This window comes from Bos javanicus, chromosome 5 (genome assembly GCF_032452875.1).
Source record: "Bos javanicus breed banteng chromosome 5, ARS-OSU_banteng_1.0, whole genome shotgun sequence".
Classification (NCBI taxonomy): domain Eukaryota; kingdom Metazoa; phylum Chordata; class Mammalia; order Artiodactyla; family Bovidae; genus Bos; species Bos javanicus.
The window spans coordinates 109,206,736-109,219,295 of NC_083872.1; the positions used below are offsets into that span (position 1 = coordinate 109,206,736).

Sequence of the window (12,560 nt, forward strand, 5' to 3'; positions counted from 1 at the left end):
AGATCACAGGGTAGAGCTGTCAGGGAGGTGGGAGGCAGGAGGGGGAGCAGCTGTGTGCCAGCCAGGCCGCCCCACTCCGGCAGTCCCCAATCACCGTGATGTTTGAGGACATCGTGATGTCGCATACAGTTGACATTATCTCTGCGAGGCAGCGGTTCCCAGTGTGACACTCCACTGCCGGCTGCGCCCACCCCCCATCTCCCAGACCCACGACCTGGAGCCCAGGAAAGACAGAGTTTCTGGGACCAGGGGCGCTGCCTCCCAGGCTCAGTCCAGCTAGGCTCTGACTCGGCTGGACCTCCTTCCCTGGTCAGGCACACATTGTCTCCCCCTGCATTTTAGATCCTGCCTCCTCAGTCCTCACTAGGATTCAAGATGAGATCCCCTGAAGGTGCTTGGGGTTCTGTAGCCCACCTTCCCTCTCCTCCTCCCACGGTCCTGGACTCTGCCTTCCCCACTGCCCAGCCCCACCCCCACAACTGACCCTGTACATCAGACCTCCCTGGGAGGGGCAGACTAGCTCCAGCGAACCTGACAGTCACTGGATGCACCGGGCCTCCTGCAGGTGCAGGGCTCACCTGTGTCCCACGTCGCCCCCACTATCAGCAGAAGGTTGTCATAGGTGGGGAAACCTCGGTACAGAGAGGTGTGGTCATCTGCTCAGGGTCACCTAGCCGGGAAGTGGCAGAGGGAGGACTCGAACCCAGACACCCTGCCTCCAGGGCTCACACACTACACCGCCTCCTTCAGCTTGGAACAGCTCCAGGCATGGAGTGAATCGGGGCACAGATGATCCGAGAGAGAAGTCCGAATTCTCACACAGGTGCAGTGCATCATGGGATGCTGGGGGGCAGTCTCTCCTTCCCAGAAACGATGGGCTGAAGCCAGGGCTGGTTTGGTCCATAAGCCAGTGAGCAGAGGGTTGGCACACTCAAGAGAAGGGATAGTTCCTGGCCCGTCAACCCCAGGGACACAGCCAAGGCCTCCCAAGGCTGGGGGTCCACTCACCCTGCAGGCTTAGAGAAGGCTTCCAGCCCAAAGCGCTATTCCCCCGATGACCAGCCCTGCCTGGCTCTGAGGAGCTAGACCTTGAGAGGTTTGGTTCACCAGGTCAGGGAGAGCCCGAAAACCCTTTTCCTGACCCTGACTTCCACCAAGGAGAGAACGGGTGTGTGACCTGGCTCCAGTCAGCCAGACTTCCTGAAAGTCTGTGGTATTTTCCCAGTCTGCTTCCTCCATCACCCCACAAACCTGTGTCACCCGAGATTTCCAGCAAACAGGTCCCATCCACCTGGGGATTGGCAGGTGTGTCCTGGCAACCACTGACCTCCTGGAGGGTGTCAGCTGTTTCTGGGGTGGGTGTGGAACGGGGTGGAGAAGGGGCTGACAGCTGAATCAAACCGTGTCCATGGTCCAGCTTGGAAGATTGATAGAAAGGGGGTGGATGGGTCGGGGGGAGCTGGCATCTTAAAGGGACCCTGCCACCCCCCTACTCGGGCTGTATGTAAACCTCCTCTGGGCGGGAACTGGTGGGCTCCGCGGCCAGTGGAGGCCCTGGACCCACAGGTCAGATAGGTCAACCGAAGGCCCCAGCAGCACAGCCTGCAGAGGGCGAGGGCAGGGCATGAGCAGAGGGAGCCTCCAAGGAGGGCGGGAGTGGGGGGTGGCCTGGTCACTGTGCGACCAGAGAGCAGGGGTGACAGGCGATGCTGTCGTGGGGGCGGGTTGCAGGGTCCCAGGGCCTGGCTCCGGCCCCGTGCTCGCCCTCTGTTAACCTCCTGTCCACCGCTTCTGCCTGCCTTCCTCCCTTGTCTCTCCCCTCAGCCGCACTGCGGACCCAGGTGACCCACCCGTCTGTTCCAGGTCCCTCTGGTGAACCGGAGACTCCAGCCTTCCCTGCGAGCAAGACTCCCGTCGCCCTCTCTCCTCCTCCCCTTGGCCCCAATAACGCTCTGTCGCCGGGTTTTCTAGGCTGGATGCGGGACGTCCTGGACTCTTCTCTGGTTCCTGCTCCCATCCTCTCTCTGCCTGAACCCCCTACCCCTTCCTCCTGAAACCATTCTCCCCGCTGGAGGTAGCTCCCCAGCGTTTTCCAAAAGTGATGTTGAACACATGCACATTTGTCATTCGTTTGAGGTCCTCACTCTGTGCCCTCAAAACCGGCACTCCCCATGTGCCTGAAATGCCATGTGAGCACCCAGGAGGGGTTGGTTCTTTCCTGCCCACAGCTCAAATGGGAGAACAAGTCTCTTTCTGCCCCAGGGGCCCTGTGATATTCAGAGAAACACTCAAGGAGGCTGACAAGATGGCCAGGGTTCCAAGTGACCCTCACTTCCCCATGCCCTAGGCCAACCTCTGCTCCCTGCCGGTTGTCCAGAGGCTTTGTGGTGGCATTTCTGCTTACATGGGCAGACATGCTTGGGAACTGAGAAGGCCCTGTCCCTGTGACCTGACCTCCGCACTAAGAGTAATGGCCTGGACAGCATGTCTTGTGATCCAGGTGAAAGGGGGCACAGCTGGGAAGTGAGGGGTCGGGAAGCAGGATGGAGCCGGGAGAAATGGGCGAACAGAAGACGCCTGACTCCTAAGAGTCAGGAACACAAAGGGAGAGTTGGCCACCCCCAGGAGGGCTGGGGAGAGGGGCCTGGGAGACGCTTAGAGGCGGGGGCTTCCCTGGAAGGACCAAAGGGGCAGATGTCCTCTCTTAAAGTAGACACATTCCCCTGGTGCTGACCCTCCCCACTCCACCCCCCGGGAGAGCGACTGCCCAGCTCCCAGGATCCTGAACCGCGAGTGTGCATCCATGTGTCCCAGAGCACCACTCCCTGACTCCTCCACTCTGAGAGGACCCGTCCTGTCTTTGCAGAGAGTCTGCCTACCCAGGACTCCTCATGGAAATGGAGACAGTCAGTCATCCACATGCTTCCAGAAATGTTTCAAAAACATGCATCTGTTCCCTTCCTCAAATACAGTGTAAAACAGGCAAAATCCACATGTGCAGGACAAGGGGTTTGGTTCAGCACCCTGCTGCCTGCCAGGCACCAGGCATGACGGCCCGTGTGCTCCTCCCGAGAGGCCTCTGTCCCAGGCCCCCACCCTGCCTGCAGGAAAGGCTGTGAGAGCCCTGTTCTCTCAGGGCGTCTCAGCAGGATGCTGGTCACAGTGATGATGCTGGAGACGGGGCTTTGGAGACGCAGTCCAGGCCCCACACACACATTTCCAGGCTTTGGGCCTGACCCAGCCTCCATCCCCTTGAAGTGAAGAAAGCCTCTGGACAGAGGCAAATCCAGGGCTAATGCCCGTCTGGGGCTGGCATGAGGGTGACCTGGTTGTAGATGCTGCTCTGATGACGTGGTCCCCTCGTCATCGTGAGCTCCACCTGAGTCACCACTGAGCCCAAGGGCCTGGCCACCCACCTGGACCACACCAATGCTGCTTGTGATTCCCAGATCACGCCTCAAGGGCCCTGCCCCGTGTCACCTCCATCCCAGCAGGCAGCCCTCGGACAAAAGAGTCGGAGGCCTGGGAGGTGCTGGGGACACAGGAAGGGTGGCCAGGGGCCGGGTCTGAGGAGGGGCACCCGGGAAGGCAGGTGGGGGGGTGGGCCGGCCGCCCCTCCTGGGCTCGGACTCCAGCAGCGCCGGGCGGCCCCGCGGGCTCTGTGCCTGTCTGTCTAACCTTCCTTTTCACTCCCGTCCTGCCGCCCCGTGTAGGGCTACTTTAGTGACCCCTGGAATGTCTTTGACTTCCTGATCGTAATTGGCAGCGTAATTGACGTCATTCTCAGTGAGACGAATGTGAGTATGACTCTGCCCAGGACGCCTCCGTGCCCCCCTCTCTCTTCACCTCCTTCGGTTTATTTTTTGGTTTCCTGTTTTACCCGCTCCAGTCATGCTTTCTCTCGCACCTGCCGCCGTCCTGGGGGACATGAGCCCCCCCCACTATCCCCACTCCGCCAGGCCGGGCAAAGGCTCCCGCTCCTCCCGGACGCCCGCCCGGCCCCCGACTAACCCACTTTTGTCAGGCTCCGTGAGCAACGGGTGCAGGCGTGCACCTCCAGAACTGTGGAGTGGTAAGGGGTCCAGTATGCCCACATAACCTCTTTCTTTTCTCATTTTTTTCTCTTCTCTCCTTCCTTTCATGCTTTTTTTTGTTTTGTTTTCATTTTCCTCTTCCTTTTGTTTTGTTTCCTTTGTCGCTGGTTTTTCTCTCCCTCCCTCCCTCGGCTCCTCTGCCCATGCAGCACTATTTCTGTGATGCATGGAACACATTTGACGCCTTGATTGTTGTGGGTAGCATTGTTGATATAGCCATCACCGAGGTAAACGTAAGTACCGGCGTCCCGCCCTGTGACGCCGTGCCTGCCTCACGCTCGCCCCCATCGCTCTCCTTCGCCTCCTCTCCTCCTCCCAGCTCATTTCCACTCCATTATTCTCATTTGTTTGTTTAAATTGGTTTAAAGGATTTTTTTCCTGTTGCTTTATTTTGAGATTTCTTTATTCTCTTTTTTTAACATTTGGAACGAGTTAGGCCCTCCTCTCCTTCTGAGTCCTGATTCCTGCATCCTTTCCTCTCCTCTTTACAATCAGCCTGGCATGATGCACACTGTCTAGGAGGACGCAGCCCCGGGACCCCAGAGTAAGGCGATGGAGGGCTGTTTACAACCCCTGGGCAGCTGCCGGGGCGGGGACCCAGCCCCTTCCTGCTCCAGCATCCGGGAAAAGCCTCTCCTGAGGATCCTGGGCGGGCAGAGGCTCCCACTTGGCCAGCCCTCTCAGCGCACCCGCCCTGTATTCACTCTGGAAGGGCCCTTTACTGGGAGAACACTTGTATCCCTCTTCTCTGGAGAGGGCTCCTCCCCCCCCCACCCCCCACCCTTCTGCTTACTGTGGAGCACCTGGCCCCACATGAGCCTGCCCTAAGGACCAGCCTTGCCCCTGCCTGGCTCTCCCCGGCCCACACCCCAGCCTGGCTCCAGGGCCTCCTGCACCTGCTCCTGGGAGCTGCCCCTCCTAGACAGTCTTCAACCCCTGCACACGCTCGTCTGTCCCCGGCATGCTCAACCTTCTCTCTCTATCTGTAGGCAAGCCCTCTTGTGGCTGGTCTTTAACATGTGTGGTTTAGTTCCTTGTCATGGTTTTTCATTGGTTAAGAGACTTGATAATGTTTGCACAAATGTTGATGCACTGAACCGTTGAGTAACAGCTCAGAGCAGATGCTGAAGGGTTCTGATCTAAGGTGTCAGAAACCCCCCATGACCGTCAGCCCCTCTACCCCAGTCCTTACCCGCCCCTCCACCCCAAAGCTGGCTGCCAGTCATTGAACTGACATTACTTCTTGTCCTGATTCCCCGTCAGAAGCCTGTCTGCCCCTTCCCGGGGGTGGATGCTGGGAGGAGGCCATTACATCCTGCTGTCAACCGCACCCCTCCGTGCTTGACCCACTGCCCAGATTTGGTTGCCTCTCTGTCTCAGGGATCCCCTGGGTCGTCTTTGTCTTGTGATGTGCGTGTGTGTGTGTGTGTGTGTGTGTGTAAACTCCCGTGCACACGCACTTCCTTGACCTTATCCAGTAAATCATTGGAGCACAAGGAAACTGAGCTCCCCCCAACCTAGGCCTCTTCTCCCTCGCACCACTCCCTGCACCTCCATGTGGCCCCAGGTTGTACCCCAGGGGCTCTCGGATACCTGCACGTGCATATCCCTGACCAGGGCCCTGTGCTCAGACCAAGGGGCCCTCTTGGGGGAGACCAGGGAAGATCAGGGTGGGCCTGCTTCTGGAGGAGGGATCTCTGTGGGGGTCTGTGCAGGAACCAAGGGCAGGAAGGTAACAGCAGACAGGCCCCTGTGCACAAGACGCACCCAGTCCCAGGGTCTTCTGGGGTCAGGCCAGGAGACCATGGTGGCCAGGCCCACGTCATCACTCAGCCTGCTGGTTTCTTTCTGTGCACATGCATTTACACGCACAAAAAGGAAAGGCAAAGGAGGAAAGGAGAGAGAGATCCATCTGAATGCAGAATTCCAAAAACTAGCAAGGAGAGAAAAGAAAGCCTTCCTAAGAGATCAATGCAAAGAACTAGAGGAAAACAATAGAATGGGAAAGACTAGAGATCTGTTCAAGAAAATTAGAGCTACCAAGGGAGCATTTCATGCGAAGATGGGCACAATAAAGGACAGAAATGGTATGAACCTAACAGAAACTGAAGATATTAAGAAGAGGTGATAAGAATACACAGAAGAACTATACAAAAAAGATCTTCATGACCCAGATAACCATGATGGTGTGATCCTTACCTATAGCCAGCAGCCTGGAGTGCGAAGTCAGTGGTCCTTAGGAAGCATCACTACAAACAAAGCTAGTGGAAGTCATGTAATTCCAGCTGAACTATTTCAAATCCTAAAAGATGATGCTGTTAAAGTCCTGCACTTGATATGCCAGCAAACTTGGAAAACTCAGCAGTGGCCACAAGACTGGAAAAGGTGAGTTTTCATTCCAATGCCAAAGAATGCTCAAACTACCACACAGTTGCACTCATCTCACACGCTAGCAAAGTAATGCTCAAAATTCTCCAAGTGAGGCTTCAACAGGACATGAACTGAGAATTTCCAAATGTTCAAGCTGGATTTAGAAAAGGCAGGGGAACCAGAGATCAAATTGCCAACATCCGTTGGACCATAGAAAAAGCAAGAGAATTCCAGAAAAACATCCACTTCTGCTTCATTGACTACACCAAAGCCTTTGACTGTGTGGATCACAACAAACTGTGGAACATTCTTAAAGAGATGGGAATACCAGACCACCTTACCTGCCTCCTGAGAAATCTGTATGCAGGTCAAGAGCAGCAGTTAGAACTGAACGTGGAACAATGGACTGGTTCCAAATTGGGAAAGGAGTATGTCAAGGCTGCATATTGTTATCTTGTTTATTTAACTTATATCAGAGTACATCAGGTGAAATGCCAGGCTGGATGAAGCACAAGCTGGAATCAAGATTGCCAGGAGAAATATCAATAACCTCAGATATGCAGATGACACCACCTTTATGGTAGAAATCAAAGAAGAACTAAAAAGCCTCTTGATCAAAGTGAAAGATGAGAGTGAAAAATCTGGCTTAAAATTCCAACATTCAAAAAACTAAGATCATGGCATCTGGTCCCATCACTTCATGGCAAATAGATGGGGAAACAATGGAAGCAGTGAGAGACTTTATTTTCTCCAAAATCACTGCAGATGGTGACTGCAGCCATGAAATTAAAAAGATGCTTGCTCCTTGGAAGAAAAGCTATGACAAACCTAGACAGCATATTAAAAAGCAGAGACTACTTTACCAACAAAGATCTGTCTAGTCAAAGCTGTGGTTTTTCTGGTAGTCACATATGGATGTGAAAGTTGGACCATAAAAAAGGCTGAGCGTGGAAGAATTGATGCTTTTGAACTGGGGTGCTGAAGAAGAATCTTGAGAGTCGTTGGACAGGAAGGAAATCAAACCAGTCCATCCTAAAAGAAATCAGTCCTGAATATTTATTGGACGCACTGATGCTAAAACTGAAGCTCCAATACTTTGGCCACCTAATGTAAAGAACTGACTCATTGGAAAAGACTCTGGTGCTGGGAAAGATTGAAGGCAGGAGGAAAAGGGGACAACAGAGGATGAGATGGTTGGATGGCACCACCGACTCGATGGACATGAGTTTGAGGAAACTCAGGGAAATGGTGAAGGACGGGGAAGCCTGGCGTGCTGCAGTCCATGGGGTCACAAAGAGTCAGACATGACTAAGTGACTGAACTGACTGCTGTTTTTAAACAAAAAGTAAAGACAAAGGAAAAATCTCTAGAATATAAAATTTCTACCCCAAAAATTGGCTGTTGGGGTTGGGGTGGTGCAGGACCCCAGGACTGGCGAGTGGCATCACACGCAGAACCTCCATCTGTACAACGGTTTCCATTTACAATTCGTCATGGCCTCCAGCTCTGGAGTCCCTCCCCAATGAGCCTAACAGCCAAGGATGATAATCCCCATTGGCCGGGGCACAGGTTACGGCAGGGCACAGGTGAGGGTATGGCATAGGTGAGGGCGGGGCATAAGTAAAGGTGTGACACAGGTGAGGGCGGGGTACAGCTGAGGGCGCCAGGCGAGACTGGGGCACAGGTGAGGCTGAGCACAGGTGAGGGTGCAGCCTGTCAGTGCCTTTCCTGCCCCTCAACTGGAGCCCAGGCCTCCCAGGGTGGCTGGCTCCCCACACCTGGGGCTAGCGCTGCTGTCTGCCTTTCCCGCCCCTCAACTGGAGCCCAGGCCTCCCAGGGTGGCTGGCTCCCCACACCTGGGGCTAGCGCTGCTGTCTGCCTTTCCCACCCCTCAACTGGAGCCCAGGCCTCCCAGGGTGGCTGGCTCCCCACACCTGGGGCTAGCGCTGCTGTCTGTCCAGTCCGCAGTGCCCTTTGTTAACACGTGAATCCCACATCCCCCTCTCGTGCATGGCCTCCTGCTAGCCAGAATTGGCTCAGCCCATATGTTCCATGGTTTATATCCTAAAGAACCACAGGAGGTTTTTTATTTTCAAAACCAAGAAGTTACAGGCCAGTGTCCCTTCTGGCTGGAAGCCACTCAGCTCCTCCCAGGCTTCTTCACCCACGTGGAGATACACCTCACTCCATAGATGGAGGAGTCTGTCAGAAGTCATGGGGAGGGTGGTCTGGAGATAGAATGGGGACAGTGCCTGTAATGGAGAGCAAAGCAGGGGCTGGAGACCCTCCATGCAACCCCCACTGTTTCCTTTTCCTCCCACACACGCAGTTAGGAGGTGCACCTTGTCACCCCAGGCAAGGGGCCAGAGGAGAGGGCTGGACGCGGGTCAGACCAAGTGCTGGAGTCTTAACGCTGCTCCTCCACGGTCTGGGAAGCGTGATATTACTGCCAGGTATTGAAGCTCAGCTAAGAGCATTCATGTAGAAGCCTGGCATACACTGTAGAGCGCTGTTGAAGGGGAGAGAACGTGGCACCAAGCCAATGACATTCTTTCCAAGCTCCCTGCCGCCACACCTGCCAATCACAGACTCACAGCCCTTGTTCCCAGAGACACTGGACTCTTGGTTGACGGGTGTGGCGGGATCAAGGCAAGCTCACTGACCACTGCCTGTAACTCAAGCCAGACAGGCCTAGCCCATAGCAGGGACACGGCCCTGCACCTGGACAGCAGCCAGGATCATGGGGTCCAGTTACAGGAGCAGCAGCACTTCATCCCCACTCAGGGCCCTCTACTGCAGGTCTGCCTCCTGCCACCGGCAGCTTGGGGCCTGGCGCTCCCTGGGCCAGGGAAGAGCTCGGCGCCAGGACTTTGCTGGGTACTGCTCCAGCTCCGCCCCCCACCTTGAGTTTTCTAGTCCTTCTTTCTTCACCAGACCTCCCTTCTGGGATGAACGTTCTATTCCAGCCTTAGGATTTCTGGAGGCTCCTCACCTATAACTCCTCATCTTTGACTGTCTTTCCTGAAATCACCAATTGCTGTCTTCATCCCTCTAGATATTCCCCAGGTTCAGATTCACCCCCTTCTCTTCAACAGCTCCGTCCTCCCACCTCTGCAGGCTCTGGTGCCCCCTAGGGAGGTGGGCTTCCTAGGAACCATCATTGCCTTCTGTGTGCCGGGCACCTGGGATCCATTGTGGACCAAACAGAAACCCGTCCTCAAGAGCCAGCATCCTAGGGCCAGGGGACGATCAGGCACAGAAAGCCAGGAAGTCTCATGGTATGCAAAAGATGAGAAGTACCAAGTGAAGGGATCAGAAAGTGGGGAGCGGAGAAGGCAGGTGCTGTTCTCGGAAGATGAGCTGTAGTGAAGAGGTGAATCTAAACAAAGAAAAGACCTAAAAATTGAAAGAAAATACACTGCTACTTGGACGAAAAGCTATAACAAACCTTGGTAACTCAACCTTGGTAACCTTGGTTTGTCATAGCTTTTCATCCAAGTAGCAGTGTATTAAAAAGAGTATTAAAAAGCAGAGACATCACTCTATGGACAAAGGTGTATATAGTCAAAGCTATGGTTTTTCCAGTAGTGATGAGTGGATGTGAGATTGGACCCTAAAGGAGACTGAACGCTGAAGCATTAATGCTTTCGAATTGTGGTGCTGGAGAAAACTCTTGAGAGCCCCTTGGACACAAGATCAAACTAGTCCATCCTAAAGGAAATCAACCCTGAATATTCATTGGAAGGACTGACGCTGAAGCTCCAATACTTTGACCACCTGATGCAAAGAGCCAACTCATTGGAAAAGACACTGATGCTGGGAAAGATTGAAGGCAGGAGGAAAAGGAGACGACAGAGGATGAGATGATTGGATGGCATCAACTCGATGGACATGAGTTTGAGCAGGCTCTGGGAGATGGTGAAGGACAGGGAAGCCTGGCGTGCTGCAGTCCATGGGGTCACAGAGTCAGACACGACTGAGTGATTGAGCAACAACAACAAAGAGCCAAAAGAAGTGAGGCGATGCCCTTGTGGGTCCCTGGGCAGGACGAGCAGGGCGGGGGGTCAGGGAGAGCACCAGATTTGGGGCTTCCCCTGAGCACAAAGGGGAGATTTTGGCACCTTTAGGAAGAGGTGTCCATGGTCTAGGGACCTGTTTGCTGTGCACAGGAACCAAGGATGAAGCCGCTCCACCATTTGGAAGGGGGACACAGCCATCCAGGCATGAGGCCTCTGGCTCAGAACAACCCCCTTGCTCTGGGAGATGCCTTGGATCCCACGATGTGACCAGAGGAGGCCCCGGGCCCCGGCTGTCCATGTCTGTGGCCCAGCTGCCTAGCCCCTCCTGACACGGCACCTCCTCCTCCTCCTCGTGTCCCTGAGGAAGCCCCCTCTCCTCTGTCCCTCAAGTCTGGAATTCTTATTCCAAGAGGAAATCCGTGGAAGCTTCCAGGGATTCAGCCAACCGCCCGCCCCCCACCCGCAACCTCCCTCCCCTGCTGACAGGAAGTGTTGGGAGGCCCAGGTCCTTCGTCAGGAACACAGGTGTCCCTAGTTGGGTACAAGGAAGCCATGTGACCAAGAGCAACAACTCACCTGGGGGCTGGACACCTCCTGGCAGGTCCACGTGTGGAGATCGGGGGCCATGGAGTCAGAACACTCACGTGGGGATGCTTGGATGCCCGGACTGTGGGCCAGTGGGGCTTGGAGACCAAAGGGCACAGGAAGTGTGGAGCACCCCCCCACACACACACTGCCTGCTGGACAGGAAGAGAAAGTGGGCGGAGAGGACACGGAAGGGACAGGACTCGGCTCAGAGCTTCCAGGATGCATGCTGGGGCCCCAGGTGGGTGCTGCCCACCTGGCTCCTGGAACCAGCGGTCTTTTAACCACAGACCCATGGGCCTGGCTTCCAACGACTGCCCTCACTGGCTCCCACTTTGGCCACGTCCTGAGTCAGAGCGTCTGCTGCACGCCCACCCCCTCAGGCTGAGTCAGAGCCTCCCTCCCACCACCCAACCCGCAGCCCACGCCTGGCTCCTGCCCAGCTTCTCTGCCCCCACCACGGCTGAGGGGCCAGAACAGACGTCAGTATCCAGATGGCAGTGGTCCGCCTGGCCTGGGTTGCTTCTGAGGTCGAGTAAATCAGACTGGTGGTCTCGGGCCAAGCCGAGGGGGGAGCCATGATCCTTGCCACCTTCCTGTGCCGCCCCCACCCCCGCTCCTGGAACCCCTTCGAGCCCTTCCCCTCCTAAGCACCACCCCCACCCAGTGCCCCCAACAAGCCACCAAGGCACCTTGTTCCCAAAACACTGGTCACAGAGGGCAGTATTGACTCAGGAAGCTGCCTGCCAGGAAGTAACACTGCCTTTAAAAGAACGGAGGTGAGGCTAGACCTAGAGAAGCGCTTTGGGCGTGGACGTAAGGCCTTCAGGAGCACGACCCCTAGTGAGAAGGTGGACCTTGGCCTCCCCCTGTCCCGAAGGGCACTTTCTCTTCCGCTTGTAAGTGAAGCTGGCCCCGAGAGGTGGAGCAGAGCCCTGCTCACCAGCTGTGACTGGGCCCCCAACAGGCCGCAGTCCAGTTGGACGTGGGGAGCCTCTTCCTGAGCCTAGCCTCCGCCTGCAGAATGAGGTCCATGTGCTGGGCAGCAAATTGATGAGGGCTCCAGGGTGGGGGCAGCTACTGCTGCTGCTGCTGCTGCTAACTCGCTTCAGTTGTGTCTGACTCTGTGCAGCCCCATAGATGGGAGCCCACCAGGCTCCGCCATCCCTGGGATTCTCGGGGCAAGAACACTGGAGTGGGTTGCCATTTCCTTCTCCAATGTATGAAAGTGAAAAGTGAAAGTTAAGTCGCTCAGTCGTGTCCGACTCTAGCGACCCCATGGACTGCAGCCTACCAGGCTCCTCTGTCCATGGGATTTTCCAGGCAGGAGTACTGGAGTGGGGTGCCATTGCCTTCTCCGAGGGTGGGGGCAGAGAGTGTCCCAAAGCCAAGGCCTGGAGGAAGATCCTTCCCTCGGGGCTGAGCCAAGAGGCCCCTGGAGGGGGTTCTCAGCCTGGCCATATTAGCTGTCCAGCGTCCCGACAACCAGGAC

At 55.7% G+C, this 12,560-nt stretch overlaps 1 protein-coding gene across 15 annotated transcripts in view; it reads left to right on the plus strand.

Annotated features, from left to right (window-relative positions):
• The window catches only part of CACNA1C (calcium voltage-gated channel subunit alpha1 C), a 459,914-nt gene that overhangs the window by 420,601 nt on the left and 26,753 nt on the right, over positions 1–12,560 (plus strand). For 9 of the 15 annotated variants that reach the window (XM_061418378.1, XM_061418374.1, XM_061418384.1 and 6 more), the window contains exon 30: positions 4,244–4,327. In XM_061418378.1, coding sequence (XP_061274362.1) covers positions 4,244–4,327 — 84 coding nt within the window. Of the gene's footprint in view, positions 1–3,713; positions 3,798–4,243; positions 4,328–12,560 lie in introns of all 15 variants that reach the window. The other 6 variants (XM_061418379.1, XM_061418380.1, XM_061418376.1 and 3 more) reach the window with 3 other exon arrangements.